We start from the raw sequence: 27256 nt of genomic DNA, 5'->3' as shown, positions 1-27256 counted from the left end.
GTACCTGAAACAAGGGTGAATGGTAGGGGAATCAAAGCCAGTGCTCCTTGGATGATGAGAACATGCAACAAAAAAGGGTGTATAATGCACATCACTTGAATTAAGTGAGAAGTTGGCCACATTCAACAAGGTGAGGGGTAATGGAGACCAAAATAAGACTGGCAAATAGAGAAAATGAGAAAAGAATGCAGTTAACATAAAAGGGAACCTAAAAGTTTTCTACCAGTGTAAATAGTTAGGTATTAAGAGGTAAGGAGAATTTCATTAGGGGCATAATAGAAGGTGATGTGTACAAAAAAGCACAGGGCATTGCTAGAATACTTTGTATTTTGTATTGGTGTTTTCTAAGATGATGCCGAGAAAATATTGGTAGAAGTGCAAATGGTAGAGGTAAGGATGGAGTGAAAATTGATGGGTGAGATGCTGGTCTGGTCTGAATGGCTTGCATCCCAGGTTGCACGAGAAAGTGGAGATAGAGATAGCAGAAGGGGTGACCATAACCTTCCAATCTTCTCTAAACATGGGAGAAGGTGTTCGAGCAGGGTTTCCCAAACTTTTCCAGGCATAGAACCCTCCCAAGGGAACTGATGGAACCCCTGAAAAACATTCTTATTACATGAAATATATAAATTGTTTTTGAGCAAAAGGTACAAACGTACAAAAATAAATTTCAGTCTTTTCTATTTCTTATACATGTATTATAATTAAATATTATTCAACAAAGTACTTTTGTCATGGAGTGATGCTGCTTCTTTTGCTCACAAATTTATTGAATGTTAGGAGTGCTGCTGGAGAGCTGGATTCTCATTTCAGACACACACAAAAACTCACCTACATTGAACCCAGATACACATAGAATCCCTACAGTGCAGAAGGAGGCTCTTCAGTCCATCGAGTCTACACCGACAACAACCCACCCCTATCCCTGCTAACCTACACATCCCAGGACACTAAGGGGCAATTTAGCATAGCCAATCCACCTAACCCGCACATCTTTGGACTGTGGGAGGAAACTGGAGCATGCGGAGGAAACCCAGACACGGGGAGAACGTGCAAACTCCACACACTGACCTGAAGCTGGAATTGAACCCGGGACCGTGGAGCTGTGAGGCAGCAGTGCTAATCACTGTGCCGCCCAACTCCCCTCTCATTCACACTCCTCCCTCTCTTCCACACAGGCACACATATTCTCTCTCCCCTGTTCCGTGACCGCTTCCTCCCTCATTCCAAGGTCACTGGTCCTCCTGTCCCAAGGTTGTTGCCTACCTCGCTCCACCGTCCACTCTCCCTTTCTCTCACCCCAACCTTGGAGGACTTACTTTCCTGCTGATTCCAGTTTGTTTAATAAGCCTTTCCTATTGATTTCAGCTTGTCTAAGCTAGTGAGCCTTTCCTGATTTTCACAGTAACTTCATTGCAGTGTTAATGTAAGCTTACGTGTGACACTAATAAAATAAACATTTAAACAGCTAGTGAGCCTATTAGCAGCCAAATCAGGGGGAAACAAGTTTCTGATTACAACCTCATAGCATTTTTCAAAATTTTATACATCACTCTGGTCTCCCGGGAACCTCTGGATGTATCCCACAGCAGAAAACCCTGAGGTAGATGATGGCCAAGAGAGGGGGCAAACACATTTCTCGTAACTACAGACTAGTCAGTTCAACATCCATGGTGGATAAGGTTACGGAAACATTAATTGGAGAATACAATCAACAAGTACACAAGAGGTTTGAATGAATTAAATAATGGACTTGTTAAAGGTGTGACCTATCTGATCGAATTTTTGGAAGTAACAAAGATTGATGAAGGGAATAGAATGAATGTTGTTTTATATGGATTTTAAGAAAGTTTGAAGAACCCAACCTTGTCCTGCAATGTGAATGTATTAGATTTGCTTTATTCTGACCATTATTCAATACCATCCTGGTGCTGTATTTTTTAGGTTTGAAACCTAATACACAGTATCATACAAATAGTCCACAATTTGTGAACGATTTCTTCCAATATTCACTCCCAAGGAGGTGGAAAATCGAAAATTGGCTTTCTATTCCAGAAGCCTGCTCGAGCTTCCAGGATTGTGGAGACCGACCCGGGCTGCCGCCTGGACAGTTGTTTGGGCTCGAATTTCTTCAGATTTTTGTCCTTTTTTCGGCCGGTGGAAAAGTGGCGGCCTGACACCTGGCCATGGCTCGCTTCCCCTTGTGTAAGGGACTGGATTTTCCCCGGTTAGAGCCCTGGAAGAGCACCATGGACAGCCGGGGATGGGTGGGAACTGGGTCAGCCCTGAACCAACCTTGCATGCATCATTAACCAAACTGGACTTAGCCTCTGGCCAAGGCAGGGGCCTGGAACTGGGCCATAGGAACATAGTTAACCACCAAAAAGATTAGCTAGTGAGCCTATCAGCAGCCAATGCAGGAGGAAACCAGTTTCTGATTACCTCATAGCATTTTTCAAAATTTTATACATCCTGGATTCCTGGGAACCTCTGGATGTATCCCACAGCAGAAAACCCTGTGGTAGAGGATGGAGAATGCCGAGAGAGGGGGCAAACACATTCCTCGTAACTACAGGCCAGTCAGTTTAACATCCATGGTGAATAAGGTTTCGGAAATAATAATTGGGGAATACAAACAACAGGTACACAAGAGGTTTGAATTAATTAAATAATGGATTTGTTAAAGGCGTGACCTATCTGATCGAATTTTTGGAAGTAACAGAGAAGATTGATGAAGAGAATAGAATGAAAGTTGTCTTGTATGGATTTTAAAAATGCTTGAACAACCCAACCTTGTCCTGCAATGTGAATGTATTAAATTTGCTCTATTCTGACCATTATTCAGTCCCATCCTGGTGCTGTATTTTTAAGGTTTGAAACCTAATACACAGCATCATACAAATAGTCCACAATTTGTGAACGATTTCTTCCAATATTCACTCCTAAACTATTTTGAAATTGGGCGTTACAGCAGGGAGCTCAAGACCCTCCCCCAGCTTTGTGCTGAGGTTTTGTTTTATCAGTTTATAGTATTTTACTTGTTAACAGCCCCACTGGATAAATGTACATAAGAATGTCCCCTAAGCTAGCTGCAAAATGCTAACTATAACAGCCGCTACTCCTGTAATGTCAAACCAACCCTGGGGAGTGTGGGCAACTCAATGGAAAATAGCGGGAGGCTGTTCTCAAGATTAAACCTTTAAAAAAAAAATGACAACCTCGGCAGTCAGGAAGCTCAAAGGCAGCTAACACAGTACAATCACTGCAATGGGACTGAACAGTTTTGAGTGGCTCATGGTGGATTTCGCCTTTAAGTGCCTCCGGGTGTAAATCCGGGCGTTAAAAAGCACGTCCGGGTCGGGCCGGGCGGAGTGCAGCGTCGGTGGCGGGTAAGGAAAAAGGGGTTCGGGCTTTCGGCAAAGATTCACTCAGAAACACTGGGGGGAAAACACCCGGGACCGCTGACCCGCGGGGAGGGGAAAGTGTGTCAGTCACCCCCTCCCCCCCCCCCCCCCCGGCACCGGGGGCTGGGGCTCCGCACGGAGCGGGCGGCAGTGGCCGGGATTGTGCAACAAGGGTCCGCTGCCACCGCGGCGGTGACTGGCCCCGGGGGGGGTGGCTGTTTCAGTCAGCGGGGCGTCGCGTCGCGGGGCCGTTTGTTTCGGGCTGGCGCTCGTCCCAAGAACGGGCGGACAGGAGATGGCGGGTGGAGGGTTGATGGCGGGCGGCGTGGGGTGGATGGCGGGCGGCGTGGCGGTGGTGGGCAGAACGGGGCCGGTCGAGTGGGGTGAGGTGGTTGGCAGCGCGGGAGGATGGATGGACGGAATGGGCAGGGCGGGGTGGACAGTTGGTGGCCAGACGGATTGTTGATGGTGGGCAGTTGGTCTCGAGCGCGGGCGGTTGAATCCAGACTACTCGCGCGCGCTCTGAGCCGCGGGGGTGGGATTGGGTCCCGGGCTGCTCGCGCGCTCCCTGAGCCGCGGGGGTGGGATTGGGTCCGGGCTGCTCGCGCTCCCTGAGCCGCGGGGGCGGGATTGGGTCCCGGGCTGCTTGCGCTCTCTCTGAGCCGCGGGGGTGGGATTGGGTCCGGGCTGCTCGCGCTCCCTGAGCCGCGGGGGCGGGATTGGGTCCGGGCTGCTGGCGCGCGCTCTCTGAGCCGCGGGAGTGGGATTGGGTCCCGGGCTGCTCGCGCTCTCCCTGTGCCGCGGAGGTGGGATTGGGTCCGGGCTGCTGGCGCGCGCTCTCTGAGCCGCGGGGGTGGGATTGGGTCCCGGGCTGCTCGCGCTCTCCCTGTGCCGCGGGGGCGGGATTGGGTCCGGGCTGCTGGCGCGCGCTCTCTGAGCCGCGGGGGTGGGATTGGGTCCCGGGCTGCTCGCGCTCTGAGCCGCGGGGGCGGAATTGGGTCCTGGGCTGCTCGCGCGCACTTTAAGCCGCGGGGGCGGGATTGGGTCCGGGCTGCTCGCGCGCTCCCTGAGCCGCGGGGGTGGGATTGGGTCCGGGCTGCTCGCGTGCTCTCTCTGAGCCGCGGGGGTGGGATTGGGTCCGGGCTGCTCGCGTGCTCTCTCTGAGCCGCGGGGGTGGGATTGGATCGCGCGGGTCCCGGCTATTGTTATCCATTGGCTCGTTGCCATTTGATTGGCATCTGAATTGCCCAATTACAGTCCAGTATAGAGAATAGGCGGGATATATGAGCGACACTGCGCGCGCAATCCGCTCAGTCGCAGTTGAGCTCAGGCCATGTTTGGAGCTGGAGCTTTTTTTTCATTTTGGGGAAACTTATATTTTAAGACAGGAAGAAAAAAATGCATTCTCCTCATTGTCCAATTCTGGCTTTCAGGGCGCCACTTACTCCAAGTACTCCTCAAGTGATAAACATTTTATTTATTAGTGTCACAAGTAGGCTTGCATTAACACTGCAATTAAGTTACTGTGAAAATCCTCTAGTTGTGTGGATCCTTGAGAGGATATAGAGGAGGTTTATCAGAATGTTTTCAGGGCGGAGGGATTTTAGCTACAAGTTTAGGTTAGAGAAGCTGGGGTTGCTCTTCGAAGATTTGATATAGGCTCTCAAGATAATGATAGGTTCAAATGAGGTTTAAAGAAAAGTTGTTTCTGTTAGCTGACGACACAAGGACCAGGGGACACAGGCTTTGGTAAGGAATGCAGATCTGGAAGACCTTTTTATACAGTGAGTGGTAATGACCTGGAATGCACTGCCAAAAAGAGTGGTGGAAATGAGGATGGTGAATAATTTCAAAAGGAAATTCCATGGTCACTTGAGGGAAATAAATGGCAAGGTCAGGGAGCTGAAATGAGACTGATTGGATTGTTCTTGGGACTTGATGGGCCAAATGGTCTTGTGTGCTGTAATGACTCTGGCTCTAACTCTGAGTGAATAGGAGGATTGCAAATGGATTAGATTCAGAATGTTCAGACAGATTGTCATATTTTAAGTTGTTTAAACTCTCTCACCACCTCACTATGCATTTACATGGTTATTAGATTCTCCCTAATTTATTTAACCTTCTAAGGTGAAGGGCTACAAGTTACGCTTCCAATAAGAGGAAACTGAAATGTCTGCTTGCTCCACAAAAACAAGCAAGCAGTAAAAGTTAAAAACATTTCACTTTAGTATTATTCAACTTTCCAACCTTTATTATATTGAGGTTTCTTTATGGGTGGGTTAGCTGCCACCATTCTAACGGCTGATTTTTTTTTTTGTTTGATTTTTGCATTAAGAGGAAGATAGTGCATTTTACAGTGAGGCTAGATCCTCCTGTACTGTGAAATTCACAGTATCTAGCACAGAAACAAGTCATTTAACCAAACTGATCTATGCTGCTGCTTATGCTGCAGCCTAGCCTCCCCCTCCCCTTCTCTTTATCTAATCCTATCTGCATATACTTCTAATCTTTTCTTCCTCCTCTGCATATCCGGCTTCCTTTTGAATCCATCGATACTATTTCCCTCAACTTCTACCTGTGGTAGTGAGTTCCACATTTCTACCACTGTCTGGGTATAAATAAGTTTCTTCTGAATTCCCAGTTGAATTCATTAGTGACTATGTTAAATTTATGGTCCCTAGTTTTGAAATTAATGGGGGTGACACTGGAAGAAGCTGCTTTATTGTGAGATGATGAGCTGTAACCTTGGAGTGGCAGTCAGCATTGGATTGCCACTCTGCCCAAATACTTACTCAAAATTTCTTCTGTTCTTGTCTCGTCCTATCTTCCGATTCAGGCAGCATGACAGTCCTCGAAGCCTAACATCGAAGTGCAGGAGAGGTGAATTGAAGGGAACATGCTCCTTTTTACAGTATCACAGGAGAGGCGGGGGTGAAAGGGCTATCAGACATCGTGGGGGGAGGGGCTGGGTTTCCCAGGGAGGGGTCAGTTTGGGAAATACCATTTGTAGGGTGGGAAGGTATGAGTTGGGGGTGGATGGAGTTGCCTGGGCATAAATGGTGTGGGGAGTCTTATGGGAAGGCTGGCCTACGTCTTTACAATAGTTACCCAAAAGTATGGTATGGTGGCACAGCGATTAGCACTGCTGCTTCACAGTGCTAGGGACCTGGATTCGATTCTGGCCTTGGGGGGGGGGGCTGTGTGGAGTTTGCATGTTCTCCCCATGTCTGCATGGGTTTCCTTCATGTGCTCCACAAACCAAAAGTGTGCAGGTTAGATGGATTGGCCATGTTAATTTGCCCCTTATTGTCTCAAGATGTGCAGTTTAGGTGGATTAGCCATGATAAATGTGTGGGGTTACAGGGATAGGGTGAGGGTGTGCACCTGGGTAAGATGCTCTTTTGGAGACTCAGTGCAAATGTGATGGGACGAATGGCCTCTTTCTGCACTGTAGGGATTCCATGATTCTAAGTTATAGAGTCATAGAGGTTTACAGCACGGAAACAGGCCCTTCGGCCCAACTTGTCCATGCTGCCTTTTTTTTTTAAACACCTAAGCTAATCCCAATTGCCTGCATTTGGCCCATATCCCTCTATACCTATCTTACCCATGTAAATGTCTAAATGCTTTTTAAAGGACAAAATTGTACCCGCCTCTACTACTACCTCTGGCAGCTTGTTCCAGACACTCACCACTCTCTGTGTGAAAAAATTGCCCCTCTGGACACTTTTGTATCTCTCCTCTCACCTTAAACCTATGCCCTCTAGTTTTAGACTCCCCTACCTTTGGGAAAAGATATTGACTTTCTACCTTATCTATGCCCCTCATTATTTTATAGACCTCTATAAGATCCCCCCTCAGCCTTCTACGCTCGAGGGAAAAAAGTCCCAGTCTATCCAGCCTCGCCTTATAACTCAAACCATCAAGTCCCGGTAGCATCCTAGTAAATCTTTTCTGCACTCTTTCTAGTTTAATAATATCCTTTCTATAATAGGATGACCAGAACTTGGAAGAAATTTTAATTGTTCTAACTTTTTCTGGGTAACTACTTGTGCAACATGGTCGCAACCATCTGAAGTTAGCCATTTAAGTCACATTTTCGGATGTTTCCCAGTGCAGGGCAATTGTCCAGAGCAAGTTAGCACTTCTAGGCAATTGCTGTGCAAAACTTTATGCTTGACATTCCATGGAGGGTGGGTTCCCCCAGAGCATCTTTAGTGTGCCCCCAAATCTAGCGCTAGGGAGCTTGGAAGTTGCAGGCCATTATGTGTTTTATTTAATGGACACATGGTCATCTTTGTGTATTTCAAAAACAGCACATGATTGGAGATGAGAAAGAATGCAGTAAGTTAATCTTTTGGTTTGAATTCAGCAAATAAAATGGCTGACTTGATGCTGACACTCAAATGTATGAAATTCTACATTTATAAGTTTTGGTTGGGGGGCAGTGCTGGTGGTGGTGGAGGAGTTTGTATTTTCAGAAAAGCAACTTAGTTTGTGCGTCACCCGTAGAGTCACAATCCAAAAACACTCCTTAGTACTACTTGGTTCTACTCGGTGGAAATGATTAGGCCTACATCCTGTTTGTTGTTTGTGATGTTATTGGGGAGCTTTCGAACTAGAATGTTTGCTTAAGGTTGGGCTTGAGCAACAGTGTTAAAGTATAGGAAATAATCAGGAACAGGAATCAACTAAGAATTGTACATCACATATAGATTTATTACAAAGCAATTTAGATGATCACTCTGAGAACCTAGTATTAATATATTTTAAATGAAGTATAATGTATTACCTTTTACATCACTCTTCCTTATTGCCTAATACAGACTTTTTATAATGCTACTGAGAATGGATTGGGACTTATCATTAGTAAAGTGATGTTCTTCATGTTCACAACAGGCTGAGGTCACTGCGGGGCTGCTCTCAAAATGGAGATCTCCTCTCACCAAGCCCGTTTGCTTCAACAGTTAAATGAACAGCGCAGACAAGAAATGTTTTGTGACTGCAGCATTATCGTGGAGGGAAGAGTCTTCAAAGGTCATCGTAACGTCTTGTTTGCCAGCAGTGGCTACTTTCGGATGCTTCTCCTGCATAACGCACAGGATGTGGGACAGCCCACAGTAGCCACTTTCGACGTCTTTTCTGCTGATGCCTTTACCATTATTTTGGAGTTCATATATTCAGGGAGGCTGAGCCTCACAAGCCAAAATGTGATTGACGTGATGTCGGCTGCCAGCTACTTGCAAATGACTGATGTGATCAGTGTTTGCAAAAGCTTCATCAAATCCTCTCTGGACATCAGTGAGAAAGAGAGATACTTCAACCATTCCAGTAATGGTGAGACTAAATGCGGGGATATGTCATCTCTGTATACCAGCAGCCGAGGTTTGGAAAATAGCTCTGTTCATGTTCAGAAAAACACAGATCTGGGGGCTATTGTTGGGCACTCTTGGCGAAACCTCAACTTTCACCAGCCAGTCACAAACCTTCAGCATTCTCCCAGAGATCAGCTGCCAAACTCTTTTGTCAATAATCGAGCACATCAGGAAACACATGAACTCTCTGTTTTCAAAGTCAGTAGTGTGTGTGGTTCTGGTGTGAATGCAAGAACATCTGAAAACATAAACACAGTTTCCCAAGCTGAGGAGAAAAGAATATCGGATTCTGAACTGAGTGTCCCTCATATGAGTTATCAGTTCAGACATGAGCCAGATGCTTTGCCCAGAGACTGGCCATTGCCACGAAGAAACGGTGACTCAATACGGCAACCTCGAGGTAGAGGTCGAAAGACTGAAGACTGGTATCCTCCAATGCCTACAATTCTGGAAGTTGTGGGTGACTGGAGTGGAGAAGGTGCAGGTAAAAGTGTTGCATGTTGTTCATTTAGGAATGGAGTGAAGGGTGTTTCAATGTCTGGATGTTTTTGTCTCCTTGAGTAAAGCTGCTTTATCTCGTCCCTTTATTGTGCAGACAGTAATCCCCAAATATATCAGATCAATTCTGTGTAAGTTCTGGTTGTGTGTAGGTATTTCAATAGTTCAGTAATTGGACAGGTACTGTTGCTCATTTTAATTGATGTCTAATTGCAAATTTCAGATGTACAGGAGAGAAGACGGTAAGAAGACAGTATTGTCTCTTTGTGTGTGAATTGAACAAGTGCAAAAGATTTTGATGAGAGTGCAGTTTTAAATGTAGCAGCATTTTCCTTATTTCAAGATTACCAACAAGTTAAATGCCGCTGACCAGCTTTTTAAAAATATAAGTTTTATATTTGCATTCTCTCATCTGGTTATGTGCAGATTTAGAACACTATAAATACTTAAATTTTTTTATAATTGTACTGAACATTTGCATTTTTCTAAGGAGACTGCAATATGTTACCAAAAATGAGATTCAAGTGCCCATTCTGTACGCATACAGTGAAGCGGAAATCTGACCTGAAGAGGCATCTTCGATCACATACAGGAGAGCGTCCATATCCTTGCGACTCCTGTGGGAAGAGATTCACGCGACTTGAACATCTCCGTAGTCATGTTCTAACCGTGAGTGTGAAATCTTTGCAATATTAGTCACAGTAAAAGCAGCATTTTAATTTCCTATAACGTCTGTAGGGCCAACAATATCTGCTGTACAATACCATAAACAGTAAGCCTCTGCTGGTTGGAGTCATGCCTGGCACAAAGGAAGATGGTTGTGGTTGTGGAAGGTCAATCATCTCTGCTCCAGGACATCACTGCAGGAGTTCCTCAAGGTAGTGTCCTAGGCCCAACCATTTTCAACTGCTTCATCAATGACCTTCCTCCAATCATAAGGTCAGAAGTGGGGATTTTTGCCGATGGCTGCACAATGTTTAGTACCGTTCGTGACTCCTTAGATGCTGAAGCAGTGCATGTCAATGCAGCAAGACCTGGACAATATCCAGGTTGGGGCTGGCAAGTAATATTCATGCCAGGCAATGACCATCTCCAAAAGAGATATTCTAACCATCGTCCTTTGGCATTCAATGGCATTACCATCACTGAATCCTCCACAATCAATATCCTAGGGGTTACCATTGACCAGAAACTGAACTGGGCTAGCCATATAAATACTGTGGCTACCAGAACAGGTCAAAGGCTAAGAATCCTGTGACAAGTAACTCCCCTCCTGACTCCCAAAGCCTGTCCACCATCTACGAGGCACAAGTCAGGAGTGAAATAATCTGCACTTACCTTGATGAGTGCAGCTCCAACAACACTGCTCGGCACCATCCGGGACAAAACAGCCCGCTTGATTGCTACCCCTTCCACAAACATTCACTCCTTCCACCATCAACAAACAATGGCAGCCGTGTGTACCATCTACAAGATGCACTGCAGGGACTCCCAAAGTTCCTTAGGCAGCATCTTCTAAACCCACGACCACTATCATGTAGAAGGACAAGAGTAGCAGATAGTTGGGAACACCACCACCTTGAAGTTCTCCTCCAAGTCACTCACTATTCTGTTCCTTAACACTGTTCCTTCACTGTCGCTAGATCAAAATCCTGGAATTCACCATCCAATAGCACTGTGGGTGTACCTACACATCAAGGCCTGCAGTATTTCAAGAGGGCAACTCACCACCACCTTGTCCAGGCAACTAGGGATGGGCAATTAAAATGCTGGTCTATCCAGCAACGCCCACATCCCATAAAAATGAATTTAAAGAAAACTGGAATGGGGAGAAGTAACCCTGATCAGTACCAGAATGATTACATGGGTGAAATCAGCCACTCTTTACCTCTTTTCACCTTCCTCCTCCACTGTACTGCGTTTTAAATCCTAAGTTTAGTCTGATCAAGCTATTCTGTGACTTCATCTTGTTTTCCTCTCCTGCTATCCTTTGGGCTTCCACTTTTATTTCTTAACAAAAAAGCACCACTTAATTCATTCAAGCATGTTCTATCCTTGACTCATTGTCTGCTGATACTTCATCTTGAGCCTTCTTCTTGGCCGCTTTTGTCAGTGGGGGTTTGCCAATGCCCTCCACTTTCAGGGGCAGTGAGAGGAGGCAGGTCCCAAATCTATCTTAACCGCAAGAGGAATTGAGCCTGTGTTATTGGTGTTATTCTGAACCACATTTTAGCCAACTCAGTTCACCAGATCCTTGCTTAACATTTTATATCCGTACAAAATAACAGACTATAGTAAATTCACAATGTCTATTTGATTGCAGATAATTTATGGATAACTAAGACTTTCTAAAACTGATAGAACTCTGCTTTTATTCAACCTCTTGCATTGTCTTTCAAAGCTGTGGCTCTGTATGGTAGAGCTAGTTCCATTTAGCAGAGGAGGAATTCAACTTGAAAATTAGCTTGTTGATTACAAAATAAATCTTACTGTTGCATTACTGATCACCTAATATGATCAGTGGACAGTATCTACACTCATTGCACATTAATTTTCTTTCTACATTTTCTCAGAATCACGTCACTTTGCCCCCCATCCACTAAAACACAAAAATGTCACAATTGTGTGATGGAACTGAAGTTATGAACAGTGAGCCTATAGAATGAGAACAGCACTAAAGTGGCCATTAAATCCATTTTGCCAACGCTGGCTCTTTGTTCGAGCTATCAAAATAGTCTTGTTTCTCTGCTCTTTCTGTACAGCTCATGTTTTATTCTCTTCAAGCATTTATCCAGTTTCCTTTGGAAAGTTAATTTCAAAGGTGCTTCCGCCACCCTGATCACAACCTCGCTGCATGAAACAATATTTCCTCGTGTTGCCTCTTTTGTTTTGCCAATTACCTTAAATCAGCGTCCCCTAGTTACCGACCATGCTGCTACTAGCTGGAAGTCTTGACCTGTCCCTGATTTTAGGTATAGCTTTAGTTTCATCCTTATTTATATCTTGTTTGAACTTTTCCCAGATCCACAAATCTGGAAAGCTTGTTATCTGCAAAGTCTGCAGGAAGCCATTCACTGGCATTGCAGCTAAAATTGTGCAACATGATGGCAAGTGCTACGGGCTGTGCAATAACTGTGCATGTCTGATGAACTCTGGTCATGACGATGAACCCATTGATCTGGATGCGCAGCCGGACCAGGATTTGGAATTTCAGGAAAGCGACAAAGAATCTGGATGGATATCCACGGAGCCAGATGGGGAGACTGAGGTCCTGAGCTCAGGAGGAGAAGGTCCAGGAAGCAACGAAGTTCATGCAGTACAAGAAATCCTAGACGATGCAGATGAAAAAGCCCAAATGTATGAGAAAATTGAGAACAGTGACTGAGTAAACATATTGTATGTCAGATCTTTTTTTTAAAGAAGGAAGAAGGGTCCCTGAGACATGTCTCAGCAATTTATTTGCCTCTTAAAATTTTAAAGGCATCAATTGTGATTGTTGTTTCTCATTCCTGTTCAAGGGAGGTCGGGTTAATTATTATATAAATATCTAGTTACAATTTTAAAACTTATTTTATTATATGATGGACATTTAAAAAAAAAATACCAGGAACTCAGTTCTACAATGGAGAGCCGCTTTGTCAGTTTTTGTTCGTTAAAGAGATAATCTCTTTACACATTCTGCACTCTCTCGTTTCCTTCTATGAACAGTATGCTCTGTCTGTATAAGCGCGCAAGAAACAATACTTTTCACTGTATGCTAATACATATGACAATAATAAATCAAAGATAATGAATCTTCAGAATTTGATCTGAATAAATCTCTCTCTGGGTTTCTGTCATGCTGTAATATTGAGAAAAGTATTTCAGCTGCCAAATGTTCAGTTCACTTGGTAAACTGTCTTATAGTATTGTATATAGGCTGGAGTTATTCAGCAGCAACATTTTGTACTCCAAATGGTCCTGCAATTGTATTTCTTTTATTCATGGGATCTGAGTGCCACTTGCAAGGCCAGCATTTATTGCTCTTGAATCGTGTTAATAGTCTGACATGAACAAATGCAAAGCTCATGTTTTGGCTTGCTCTAGAAATGCAAGAATCTGTGGAAAGGGAAAGGAAAATTATATGATCAGATTAATTCCAGCCAGTGTAGTGCTGCAGGCAGCCCCAGTTTGTTCATCCATCAAAATCGCTATCTGATCAATCATTCTCAATAGTAGGGAGTTAAAATAAAACCCATTTTGATTTGCTTATCATTGTTGCCAAATCAAATTTTGTCGGCATAATCTTTCCAAAGGTTTCACTTTTGAAACTATATTATTTGCTTTTTGGTCACTTGAAGTGTAGGGAATAAGCATTCCATATCACTAGCTATTTTACTCCTCAAGTGCAGATTCTTCAATCTCTTCGGCTCACCGATCAAGCTAAAATAATTGATCACGCTAAGATATATGGAAGTTTATAAAATGTCCATGGTGTTTGGATTTCTTGTCATTCAGAATTATAGTATTCACACATACAACAACAATGCAGCACCTTTAATAAGGTCAAACTAGGTCAACCTAATCCTCTGTTTGCCTTTGTAATTAGTAACTCATTCCACAAGGATCATTACTGACTGATTTATTACCATTACCTTCAATTCCTCTTCATGATCCAGGGTTATCAAGGTATTACTGGTCGTCCTGCCATCTCCAGATGTAGAAGATTGCTTAGAAGTGGCCTCTCTGATGCATGCTGAAGCTTTAAATTATGGTGCATGTTCAGGTGACATGTTGAGTACCAGTGTCGAGTGTTTACCCACTCACTGGATGCCTTCCATGATCTGTAGGCACTGTGGGATATATGTTTATGTATTATTTATTAACCAGCCTTGGTGCCAACTTGGATCCAGTTCACATAGCTGTGTGAAAAGGAAGACACAGAATTTGCTTTCAAGCGATCATGGATTAAAATGTCAAGGTCCAAATTTTTAATTAAGACTGATCCAGAATAGTTGTATACTATTGAAATGAATGGAATTTTAAAAAATCTATTTTAAAAATGTTTGTTGGATTTGATTTTAAAGGAGTTAATAAGCTTGCTCCAATACAATATGGTTTATTACCCTGTATGACTGTGTTTTGTTCGGAATTCAAATCTTCAGAATTAAAAGCGAGGTTCTGTCGTGGGACTGATTATTTAATTAAGGTATGGATCGAGTGGATGAAATGTTTTATATGGTTATATGCGTATGAGTTTAATAGCTGAGATGTGTAATGCATTATATTAGCTTTAGAACAACAGTGTTTTTAAATCATGTCCAAGTTGTAAGTCTAGAATGACTTTGTACTTTAGGGACCAGGAAATAAAATCTGATTATTCAACAGTGTGTAAATAACTGAAATGAAAATAAAATTGAACATTTTTCACAAACTGTGTCAGTCACTTGCAATTTTCTGTGCTTTGGAGATGACGCTTTCAGTACAGCCGACCTGAAAGTTGTGGATCAATTATCTAAAGTAAAAGTAAAGTTTATTTATTGGTCACAAGTAAGGCTTACATTAACACTGCAATGAAGTTACTGTGAATCTGCATTGCTTCTCTGAGTAAATTTTCGGATTTGGGGTTTCAGCCAGATGGTCTCTTAGTTTCATTATTATTGGTCTTTTTTTTTTCATAAGACCTCATTCTTTACAATAAGGAACTTACTTTCTATTGCCCTGTATCTAGCCCTAGAATAGTGTCCTGGGTTCAGGACAATCACACTTACTGTTGTATGAATTTAATGCTGTACTTCCAGTTTTGTTGCTACAGGTGCTTCTCCAGTCTTCTCACTGCGGCCAGTGCTAAATCAATAATTTATTTTAGAAACAAGTGAACATGAAAACATTTTATAGTAAACCTTATTCCAATTTATTTTAGTGCCACTTTTCTTAATCCTTCTGGATGTACACAGCAATATATAATTGGGAGCAGGAGTAGGCCATTTGGCTCATTGAGCTTGCTCCACCATTCAACAAAGAAAAGGCTGATCTGATTGTGGATTCAATGTCACTTCCGCCCTACCCCGATACCCTTAGACCCCATTGTTAGCCAAGAATCAATCTATCTCTGCCTTAAAAATATTCAGTGATCATACCATTCTCTAGGGAAGAGTGTTCCACAGACTCATGACCTTCTGACAGAAAAACATTTCTCCTCATCTCAGTCTTAAATGGGAGATCCCTTACTTTTAAAGTGTACCCTGATCACTCCCACCAGGGCAAATGTCCTTTCAGCATCGACTCTGTCAAGTCCCCTCAAGATCTTATATATTTCATTAAGATCTCAACCTTCTCAATTTCAATGGATGCAGGCCCAGCCTGTCCAATCTTTCCTCATAACCTCCATATCCCAGAAATTGATTGAGTGAACATTCTCTGAACTACTTATAATGCAATTATGTCTTTTTTCTTAAATGAGGAGACCAAAACTGGACACAGTACTCTAGATGTGGCCTCACCAATGCCCTGTACAACTGTAGCAAAACATTCCTACATCTTTATTCCATTCCCGTTGCAATAAATGACAACATTCAATTTGACTTCCTAATCACTTACTGTACCTGCATATTTTTTTTGTGATTTGTGTACCAAGACACGCAGAGGTCTACAGTATCTCTCTCCATCTAAATAACATGCTGCTTTTCTATTCTTTACTAACTTTCTCCACACCTTCCCCCAGGGAATTCTGCTCCTCTAACTGAGGCCTCTTGTTCATCCCCTGCGCATGCAACTTTAGTAACAGAGATCTTGTGCTTTGGAATTTCCTCCCAAATCTCTCTGCCTCCATTTCCCTCCCTCTTTAAATCTCTCACCTCCTTTAAGATCCTTATTAAACTCAACTCTTCAACTTTGATTCCTCTTTCTAATATTTCCTCCTCTGGCTTTTACGTAATTATCCAGTCAACCATGAATCATCAGTTAATTTGCACCTAATATTGTGAGTTCCTCTCCCATTGACCCAATTTGATGTGTCCATCCCAAAATAAGTTTGCTAGGACTTGTAAACAAACCTCCATAATCTCCAAGTTGAAATAGTAAAAATGAACTATTAATGTGGCTGGACTACATTAGATTGTGACAATTCTCCTCAGCAGGCCAACAATCAAGTGATAATGCTAATAGGGATGGGGTGGAAGCAGGAGTGCTGAAGAAATACGTGTACTTGACTAACATCCTTTCAGAATGTTGTAAATTTAAACCCCCCATCACTCAACGACTTGATATAATCTAGGCTACCAAAGAGTAACATGTAGGGAGCACGGGTGTTATCCCTGGGAGTGCAGGCAGATACAAGCATGAACAAAGAACAATACAGCACAGGAACGGGCCCTTCGGCCCTCCAAGCCTGCGCCGCTCAAGTGCCCATTAGACCATTCTTTTGTATCCCTCTATTCCCAGTCTGTTCATGTGGCTATCTAGATAAGTCTTAAACGATCCCAGCGTGTCCGCCTCAATCACCTTGCTTGGCAGTGCATTCCAGGCCTACACCACCCTCTGTGTAAAATACATCCCCCTGACATCTGTGTTGAACCTTGCCCCCCTCACCTTGAACCCGTGACCCATTGTGTTCGTCACCTCCGACTGGGAAAAAGCTTCCCACTGTTCACCCTATCTATGCCCTTCAGAATTTTATACATCTCTATTAGGTCGCCCCTCATCCTCCGTCTTTCCAGGGAGAACAACCCCAGTTTACCCAATCCCACCTCATGGCTAAGACCCTCCATACCAGGCAACATCCTGATAAACCTTCTCTGTACTCTCTCCAAAGCCTCCACGTCCTTCTGGTAGTGTGGCGACCAGAACTGGATGCAGTATTCCAAGTGTGGCCTAACCATCGTTCTATACAGCTGCAACATCATATGCCAACTTTTATATTCTATGCCCCATCCAATAAAGGCAAGCATGCCATATGCCTTCTTCACCACCCTCTCCACCTGTGCTGCCAACTTTAAGGATCTGTGGACTTGTACACCCAGGTCCCTCTGTGTGTCTATATTCCTGATGGTTCTGCCATTTATTGTATAGCTCCCCCTTACATTAGATCTACCGAAATGCATCACTTCGCATTTGTCTGGATTAAATTCCATCTGCCATTTCTCTGCCCAATGTTCCAGCCTATCTATATCCTGCTGTATTCTCTGACAATGTTCATCACTATCCGCAACTCCAGCAATCTTCGTGTCGTCCGAAAACGTACTGATCACACCAGTTACATTTTCCTCCAAATCATTTATATATATCACAAACAGCAGAGGTCCCAGTACAGAGCCCTGCGGAACACCACTAGTCACAGACCTCCAACTGGAAAAAGACCCCTCCACTGCTACCCTCTGTCTTCTATGGCTAAGCCAGTTCTCCACCCATCTAGCTAGCTCACCTTTTATCCCGTGAGATTTAACCTTTTGCACCAGCCTGCCATGAGGGACCTTGTCAAACGCTTTACTAAAATCCATATAGACGACATCCGCGGCACTTCCCTCGTCAATCGTTTTTGTCACCTCAAAAAACTCAACCAAATTTGTGAGGCATGACCTCCCTCGTAAAAAACCATGCTGTCTATCGCTAATGAGATTATTCAGTTCTAAATGCGCATATATCCCATCTCTAAGAATCTTCTCCAACAACTTCCCTACCACGGACGTCAAGCTCACCGGCCTATAATTACCCGGGTTATCCTTGCTACCCTTCTTAAATAACGGGACCACATTTGCTATCCTCCAATCCTCTGGGACCTCACCTGTGTCCAGTGAAGAGACAAAGATTTCTGTTAGCGACCCAGCAATTGCATCTCTCGCCTCCCTGAGGAATCTAGGATAGATGCCATCTGGCCCTGGGGATTTGTCTGTCTTAATGTTTCCTAAAAAACATAACACTTCCTCCCTTGTAATTGAGATTTTTTCTAACGGGTCAACACACCTCTCTGAGACAATACCAGTCAACATGTCCCCCTCCTTTGTGAATATTGATGCAAAGTACTCGTTTAGGATCTCACCTACTTCCTTTGGTTCTAAGCATAATTCCCCTCCTTTGTCCCCGAGAGGTCCGATTCTTTCCCTAACAACCCTCTTGTTCCTAACGTATGTATAAAATGCCTTAGGATTCTCCTTAATCCTGTCTGCCAAGGACATTTTGTGACCCCTTTTTGCCCTTCCAGGTCCCTGTTTGAGTTTTTTTTTACTTTCTCTGTATTCCTCCAGTGCTCCATCTGTTTTTAGCTGCCTGGACCTCATGTATGCCTCTTCTTTTTGATTGGACCCACAATTTCACTGGCTCTCAAATCCTACCTTTCCTATCCTTCCTCTTTACAGGCACATGCCTGTCCTGCAGTCCTATCAACTGCTCCTTAAAAGACTCCCACATGCCAGATGTGGATTTACCCTCGAACAGCCTCTCCCAATCAACAGCCACCAAATCCTGCCTAATCCGGCTGTAGTTAGCCTTCCCCCAATTCAGCACCATAGGACAACACTCATCTTTTTCCATTACTATCCTAAAGTTTACAGAATTGTGGTCACTATTTGCCACATGTTCCCCTACTGCAACTTTGATGACCTGACCGGGCTCATTCCCCAGTACTAGGTCCAGTATAGCCCCCTCTCTAGTTGGACTGTCAACATATTGTTCCAAAGAACCTTCCTGTATGCATTTTATAAATTCTTCCCCGTCCAGGCCCCCAGCCCTAAGCAATTTCCAGTCTATACAAGGGAAATTAAAGTCTCCCATGACAACAACCCTATTTTTTCTGCACCTGTCCAGAATCTCCTTACATATCCGTTCCTCAACTTCCCGTGGGCTGTTGGGAGGCCTGTAGTGTACCCTCAGCATAGTGACTGCGCCCTTCCTGTTTCTGAGCTCCACCCACAGTGACTCGTTACCTGACCCTTCCATATTGTCCACCCTCTGTACCGCTGTAATATGTTCTCTAACCAGCATTGCTACTCCCCCACCTCTCCTCGCCCCTCCTCTGTCTCGCCTAAAACACTTGTGCCCCGGAATATTCAGCTGCCAGTCCTGTCCTTTGAACCAAGTCTCCGTCACTGCAACCACATCCAAGTTCCGCGCAAGCATTAAGGCTTTAAGCTCGTCTGTCTTGCCTGTGACGCTCCTTGCATTGAAGCAGATGCACTCCAGACCTCCAGGCCCACTGAGGTCATCCTCCCCCAGAATGCTCTTCCTCTTCGATAGCCTTGTCTTGGCCCCAACCTCGTCCCCAGCCTCTATGCTTATTGACCTATTGTTCTGATCCCCACCCTCCTGCCACATTAGTTTAAACCCACCCGAACCACACTAGCAAAACTCCCAGCTAGGATATTCGTGCCCCTCCAGTTTAGGTGCAACCTGTCCTTCTTGTACAGGTGCCATCTTCTCATGAAGACTTCCCAGTGATCCACGAATTCGAAACCCCCCCTCTTGCACAGTCCTTTAGCCACGCGTTCAGCTGTGAAGTTTCCCTGTTCCTAGCCTCACTAGCTTGTGGCACTGGGAGTAGTCCAGATATTGCTACTCGAGAGGCCCTGCTTTTTAGCCTACTACCCAACTCCCTGAATTGCTCTCGCAGGACCTCCCTGCTCTTTCTGCCTATGTCATTTGCACCAATGTGGACAATGACGTCTGTCTGGTTACCCGCCTTTTTTAGGATGCTTCCTACCCGCTCAGAGACATCCAGGACCCCGGCACCAGGGAGGCAGACTACCATCCTGGAGTCTCGTTCACGCCCACAGAACCGCCTGTCTGTGCCTCTAACTATTTCATCTGCCACTACTATTGCTCTCCTGGTTCCTCTCATTCCCTTCTGAGCCACAGAGCCCGATTCCGTGCCAGTGACCTGGTCACCGTGGCTTACCCCTGGAGGATCATCCCCCCCCACAGTATCCAAAATGGTATACTTATTTTGGAGGGGGACAACCTCTACCATCACTGACTGCTCTCTCCCCTCCTCTCTCCGGTCTGACACCCATCCCTTACTGTTAAGGGGGACAACCACCGGGGTACTCTCTGGTACGTGACCTTTACCCTTCCTAACCGTGACCCACGTGTCTTCCTCCCGTGGCCCTGGTGTGACGACCTGCCTGTAACTTCTATCTATTAAATTCTCATTTTCCCTGACTAGACTAAGGTCATCGAGCCGCAGCTCCAGTTCCCTAACGCGGTCTCTCAGGAGCTGCAGTTCGACGCACCTGGCGCAGATATGGACTTCCGGGAGGCTAGGCGACTCCATGAACTCCCCATCCGACACCGACAGAAAAAAATTGGCCTCCCACTCATAATTACCCCTTTCTTTAAATTACTGGATGAACGAAGAACAGTACCTACCCTGCCTCTGCCTGTTTACGCCAAAGCCCGATGAGCCAAAGCCCTTTAGCTCTCACTCTGCTCCCTGCTCACTCCGCTGCCCGCTAACGACGCTGCCTGCTGGATAGTGCGGCCTGCTTTTAAACCTCCCGCGTGCTTAAAAAAAAAACAAATTTTCTTCCCAGGTCACCCCGCGCCCGGTCTACTTCCGCTTTTCCCTTAAAGTTAGTAACAAAGAAACCCCGCGAAAAGGTAAGTAATAAAAGTCGATCCCTTACCCTTTTTACTGTGGCCTCAAATCACTCCCCTCAGCCTTGTATCTTCTCAGCTAGTGAATGAACTATTGTTTGTTACATGCCCTTTGCTGTCAGTGTTTTGAGAACCCAACACATATACGTGATGTCAGGAGTTGGCAGGATGGCACAAAACCTTTGCTACATCGACTCGCTCGTCTTTGATGAAAACATTGCAGACAATTGGGAAAAATTCAAGAAGGAATGGCATATTTACTGCGGTGATGCTTTATCTGACAAGTCAAAAGAGTTACAAGCTTACACCTTATTAAACTTCGCAGGCCCTCGAGAAATTCAAATTATTTTCCAGATGGAGGAGGAAAAACTGGAACCTGAAATAACTCTAGATGGCTCGAGAATATTTACCTTCTGGCGTTAGGGTGCCAGATCAGAAACCCCAGGTATGTTATGAAGCCGGACTAGAACCCAACAATTTTCTATTTTGGCATTAGTGTGAGGATAAGCTGTTACAATCCAGTAACGATTTTACTGACAGAATGGGAAGCTTTTATCAAAACAAACTTAACAACACAGTTTAACTATAACAAATGAATTAGCTTAACCTTTAACAATTGAACAATACTTAAACATGACAAGATATAAGTCTTAACTGCTAACGTATCGCTATAAGTTCCAATTCAAGCAATATTCCTCTTATAGATGTAAACCTCTTTAAAATTAGTAAGCAAAATAAAGGCATACTTGCTATGACTTGGGTTACCAGCCCTGGAGCTCTCAGATGTCTTTTTAGAGGGAGAGAGCGAGCCACTGTTTTCTTCCAGCATCCAGGCTGCTTGTATTTTTAAAATGAAACTGAAGCAGCATTTCTTCCCTGCAAGGTTAGCTCCTCCCATTAACCACATGGCTCTGTATACCTAGTCTGAAACCCCAGGAGAACCTAAAGAAACAAAAGGTCCATTAACTCTACAATGTAACAGATTCCTAACTAAAATCAATTATTGGCCTGCATTCTTAGCGTAGAGCTACATGTTTATCAGACAAATTGACTCTTGTTACAAAACACTGTCTCTTAAGGTAACCCCACCTCAGACACAAAATATAAAAATAAGCACAGTATCATCACACTTGGTTTTTAAAAAAATCCTCCACAGGCATACGTTTAATTCAACAAACCAACAAGCAGATGAATCAATGTGATCTTATACACTTTGCAAATCTTCGCAAAGAAGTGTGCATTTGGCACCTTCACTGATGAGCTAGTCTGAGGTCCAGAGTGATCTAGTCTGCCAACAGCTGCTGCAAGGGAACGGTTTAACTTTACAAACAGCCATTAGCATCTGCATGTTAAATAAGCAATGAGAAAAAGCAGAGATTTTACACGGCACAGTGATACAGTGGTTAGCACTGCTGCCTCGGTAAGATGCTCTTTCATAGAATCGATGCAGACTTAGTGGGCCAAATGGCCTCCATCTGTAGGGATTCTATGGAAACCAAAGTATTTGCAGTACAGGGAGCGCCCTGCTCCAACTGCAGTGGCCATCACCTTCCGAACAGAACAGCTTGTCCTGCCTGTGGTAAATGATGGAACAAATGTGTAAAATGGAATAATTTTGCGAAATGCTGCAGATTAAAATCACAGCAGCCTTCGTCTGCCGTCAGCGGCTTGGCAGCCAGTCAGTACTCCAGGTGTAGAAGTGTCAGGAAGGTGAATGAATTGGAGCTCAGCCAAAGCAACAAAACTACAGAGCCTCCAGTGTCAACACTGTCACAGAAAAGGGTGAGATCTTCACCACCCTCAACATGATCTGCAGCAACTCAAGACTGAAGGTAAAGATTGACACTGGAGCAAAATGTAACTGACATATTGTCCAGCCGAATGCTCTGGGAAGTAGACACGTAAGGGTGGACCTTGTGGCTTATGGCAGACGAACCATCCATACCAAAGTATAGCTGATCTCCACTGCACACAGGGCAGTTGCAAGACCTAAGGCCTCCACAAGATCTTCAGGACAGCATTACATTGGGGCTCATTTAACTCGGTCCAGAAATGCATGCTTTACAACACCAGGCCCCAGAAATGTTAGCATACAAAAACCCCTTTGATTATGATGCCATTGGTAAGCTACCAGTTTTATACCGCATGAGACTAGATGAATTGGTACCACCAGTAGTTTGTGCTCTGAGAAGAGTATCAATAGCAATGAAGCAGAAAGTTGAGCTGCATCGGATGACAACACTAGGTATCATAACTCCAAAGGTAAGGCCACAGATTGGGTTTCAGCAATAGTAGCTGCAGTAAAGAAAGATGACACAGTCAGGATTTGCATTGACCCAGTGCACTTGAACAAGGCACTAAGCCCTCATCACTCTTTGAAGACAATGAAACAGGTGATAGTGGTCATGCCAAATGCCAAGGTGTTCGGCATCCTCAACATGAAATGTGGGTTCTGACAGATTCCATTAGATGAAGAATCTTTGAAACTGACCACATTCATGACTCCAGTGGGCAGATATCGTTTCCTTCGCATGCCCTATGGGATCTCCACGGGCAGTGAGGTATTCCGGTGGTGCATGGAGCAACTGTTTGCAGGCCAACCTTACAACATCATTATTGATGACATCCTGCTTTGGAGGTGTACTATGCAAGAACATGATGCACATATTCGCCTCATCCTTGACAGAATCAGGACGAAACAGCTGAAGCTTAACCCAGCAAAAATGCAGATTCAGGATCAACCAGGTTCCTTAAATAGGTCATCTATTCACAGCCAATGGTGTAAAGCCTGATCCAGACAAGGCCACGTCTATGTGTCAGATGGCCATTCCATTGGACAAGCATGCTCTACAGCACTTGCTTGATATGACAAATTATCTTTCTAACTTCATTCCGTGTTATAGTGAGGTCACTGGACCTCCTTTGTCAATTTTTCCACGAGGGCATCAAATAGTGCTGGCAAGAGCACGCACACACGGCGGTCTTCAGCAGAATCAGTCACTCACAGCGCTACCAGTGCTACAATACTTTAACATTCGAGCACCAGTACTTATATCAGCAGATGCCTCCCAGCATGGACTTGGAGCAGTCTGATTCAGAATGGCAGACCGATAGCCTTTGCTTCAAGGGCCTTCACTGACACTGAGACTTGTTATACACAGGTCAAAAAGGAACTCCTTGCCTCAGTCTTCGTCTGTCAGAAATTTCATGACTTTATATATGGTTGTCCTGCAATTGTTGACACGGATTGTCAGCCATTCATAACTATCTGATAAAGCCTCTCCATGGCTGCAACGCGTGGTAGCTGAAGCTGCAATGGTACAATCTCAGCATCATCTACAAACATGGTAAGGAGCTGTAAGGAGAGAAAAGAGCTGACCCTTCAAAGGGTCATCTGGACTCAAAACTTCAGCTCTTTTCTCTCCTTACAGATGCTGCCAGACCTGCTGAGATTTTCCAGCATTTTCTCTTTTGGTTTCAGATTACAGCATCTGCAGTAATTTGCTTTTATCCAGTGTTTAACTCACTGCCACTTCTCTTCCAGGAATGCCTACCCTGAAGAAGTACTGCTCTTCTCTCCGACAGCTTTGACAAAGGGTCATCTAGACTCGAAACGTTAGCTCTTTTCTCTCCTTACAGATGCTGCCAGATCTGCTGTGATTTAACAGCATTCTCTCTTTTGGTAAGGAGCTGTACTTGGTGGATGCCCTCCTCAGAGCCTTCTACCCACCTACAGACCAGACAGATCGTGAGGAAGACAGAGACATCATGACAATAGAGGTGCTGTCCAATGTCCCAAGGATTTGAATCCCTCCCTGTTGCACCATCCATCAAGCCACGTATTCATCTTAGCTATCCTGACATTCTTACTTTGACTAGCATGTGGCACTGGTAGCAATCCTGAGATTACTACCTTTCAGGTCCTACTTTTTAGTTTAACTCTTAACTCCCTAAATTTAGCTTGTAGGACCTCATCCTGTTTTTACCTATATTGTTGATGCCTATATGCACCACGGCAGCTGGGTGTTCACCCTCCCACTCCAGAATGCCCTGCAACCGCTCTGAGACATCCTTGACCCTTGCACCAGGGAGGTAATATACCATCCTGGAGTCTTGTTTGTGTCTGCAGAAACACCTGTCTATTCCCCTTACAATTGAGTCCCCTATCACGATAGTTCTGCCACTCTTTTTCCTGCCCTCCTGTGCAGCAGAGTCAGCCCCGGTGCCATGAACCTTGCTGCTGCCACCTTCCCCTGGTGAGCCATCTCCCCCAACAGTCTCCAAAATGGTGTTCTTTGGAGGGAGATAACCGCAGGGGACCCCTGCACTGCCTTCCTACTCTTCCTCTGTCTGGTGGTCACCCATTCCCTATCCCCCCCCAGTAATTTTTATCTGCGGTGTGACCAACTCACTGAATGTGCTATCCACGACTTCCTTAGCATCGTGGATGCTCCAAAGTGAATCAATCTGTAGCTCCAGAACTGTCAAGCGGTCTAACAGGAGCTGCAGTTGGACACACTTCTTGCACGTGAAAGAGCCAGGGACACGGGAAAGGTCCCTGAATTCCCACATCGCGCAAAAGGAGCATGACACGGGTCTGGGATCTCCTGCCATGATTTAATCCTTAAGTTATCTTACAACAACAACTACAATGCCAAGAGAAAAAGAGAGAGAAAAAAAGAAAAAGCTACTTACCAGTCATCAGCCAATCACTTACCTGCTGGCTGTGACTTATAGTTCGATTTCTTTCTACCTCTCACTTGCCCTCAAGTCTCCCTCACAGGTCCACCTCTCCACTTCTCCCGAAGATGAGCACCTCTTTCCCCTCAGCACCAAATTCCCCCTCAGCTTCAAATTTCCGAGACTCTCTCTCTGGCTGAATCTCACCCAGGCTGAATCTCACTCCAGCTGCAGTCTCTCTCCCACTGGCGTGCGCAAGCTCACTAGTCAACATATTCGAATGGAACACCTAGTCTTAGTTGCTTTATATTCCAGGTGGTTTGAACTCGACTACCTGCCAAACACGATGAATAATAGTCATCATCAAGCTCAAGAGACACTTCGCTGCACACGGCGTCCCGCAGAGACTCACGACAGCCAATGCTCGCCAACACATCTCCACTGAATTTTGAAACTTTACGCACACATGAGACTTTGAGCATATTATGAGCAGTCCCCAGATCCACAGACAAATGGTTTGACAGAACGGGCAGTACAAATGCTCAGCTAAGCATCTTCTAGTGAAATGTACACGGGGTCACACAGACTCTTATGCTGCACTCCTTAGCTTGGGAAATCTACAACAGGACCTGCCCTCGCCAGCATGACTCTTTTCTAGGCGCACCAGGACAACAATTTCTACTGCTAAGGCCCTGCTGCAACCCAAATTTGGAACCAACGTGAATGATGCCCTTATGCGACGCTGAATGAGAAGCAAAACGCACTATGATCGAAATGCCCACAGACCTGACTCTCCAACACCTGGTCAAACGGTCAGGATTCAGACCGTACGTGGCCATGACAAGCTGGCAATGGTAGACATCCATGCCCTGCAAATGAACAGTTATGTGGTAGTCCCAGATGTGGATGCATTGGAAAGGGTGCAGAGGAGATTTACCAGGATGTTGCCTGGTATGGTGGGAAGGTCTTATGAGGAAAGACTGAGGGACTTGAGGTTGTTTTCGTTAGAGAGAAGAAGGTTAAGAGGTGACTTAATAGAGGCATACAAGATGATTGGACAGTGAGAGCCTTTTTCCTCGGATGGTGATAGCTAGCACGAGGGGACATAGCTTTAAATTGAGGGGTGATAGAAATAGGACAGATGTCAGAGGTAGGTTCTTCACTCAGAGTAGTAAGGGCATGGAATGCCCTGCCTGCAGCAGTAGTGGACTCGCCAACATTAAGGGCATTTAAATGGTCATTGGATAAACATATGGATGATATTGGAATAGTGTAGGTTAGATGGGCTTTAGATTGGTTTCACTGGTCGGCACAACATCGAGGGCCGAAGGGCCTGTACTGCACTGTAATGTTCTATGTTCTATGTTCTAGAGGTATGGTCCCCGGAAGAGTAGGAGGTTTTAGTTTAATCGGGCAACATGGTCGTTGCAGGCTTGGAGGGCCAAAGGGCCTGATCCTGTGCTGTAATTTTCTTTGTTCAAATATACAGAAAGCTTCTACACATACTTATCTTTTAAGGCGTGCCACAGTAGTGTGTTCACTATGTGGGAATCATAAACTGGCATCGTGACTTTGTTGGCAAAGTTACACTTCTTTGTCATCGTACATTCAGGAGTTAATGTGCAACAGAACATAGGATCAGGAGTCGGTCAATCAGTGCCTTGAACCTGCTGCACCTAACAATCAGTTCATGGTTCACGGGAGAACTGTATTCATCTACATTGCTGTAAACCC

The 27256-nt window shown here is 44.8% G+C and overlaps 1 protein-coding gene across 3 annotated transcripts; it reads left to right on the top strand.

Annotated features, from left to right (window-relative positions):
* Window positions 1-3195: 3195 nt before the first annotated feature.
* On the top strand, window positions 3196-14687 carry LOC144509253 (zinc finger and BTB domain-containing protein 8A-like). Of its 3 annotated transcripts, none has more exons than XM_078237825.1 (4): window positions 3196-3389; window positions 8304-9263; window positions 9768-9946; window positions 12300-14687. In XM_078237825.1, the coding sequence occupies exons 2-4, from the start codon at window positions 8333-8335 to the stop codon at window positions 12660-12662; spliced, it is 1473 nt and encodes a 490-aa protein (XP_078093951.1). In that variant the 5' UTR covers window positions 3196-3389; window positions 8304-8332; the 3' UTR covers window positions 12663-14687. The 3 variants fall into 3 exon arrangements, with proteins under 3 accessions (XP_078093951.1, XP_078093953.1, XP_078093952.1); XM_078237827.1 differs by having other exon boundaries at window positions 3360-3389; window positions 9771-9946; XM_078237826.1 differs by lacking the exon at window positions 3196-3389 and having other exon boundaries at window positions 8029-9263.
* The last annotated feature ends 12569 nt before the right edge of the window (window positions 14688-27256 follow it).

The sequence above is a fragment of the Mustelus asterias genome, chromosome 21, assembly GCF_964213995.1.
Source record: "Mustelus asterias chromosome 21, sMusAst1.hap1.1, whole genome shotgun sequence".
NCBI lineage: Eukaryota > Metazoa > Chordata > Chondrichthyes > Carcharhiniformes > Triakidae > Mustelus > Mustelus asterias.
Note: the sequence above shows the minus strand (reverse complement) of the source record. Positions and strands in the feature narration are given on the sequence as shown.

Coding starts and splice junctions, on each gene's coding strand:
- LOC144509253 (XM_078237825.1), top strand. CDS start 8,333: ATGGAGATCTCCTCTCACCAAGCCCGTTTGCTTCAACAGTTAAATGAA. Junction 9,264..9,767: donor CTGGAGTGGAGAAGGTGCAG/GTAAAAGTGTTG, acceptor CATTTTTCTAAG/GAGACTGCAATATGTTACCA. Junction 9,947..12,299: donor TCCGTAGTCATGTTCTAACC/GTGAGTGTGAAA, acceptor AACTTTTCCCAG/ATCCACAAATCTGGAAAGCT.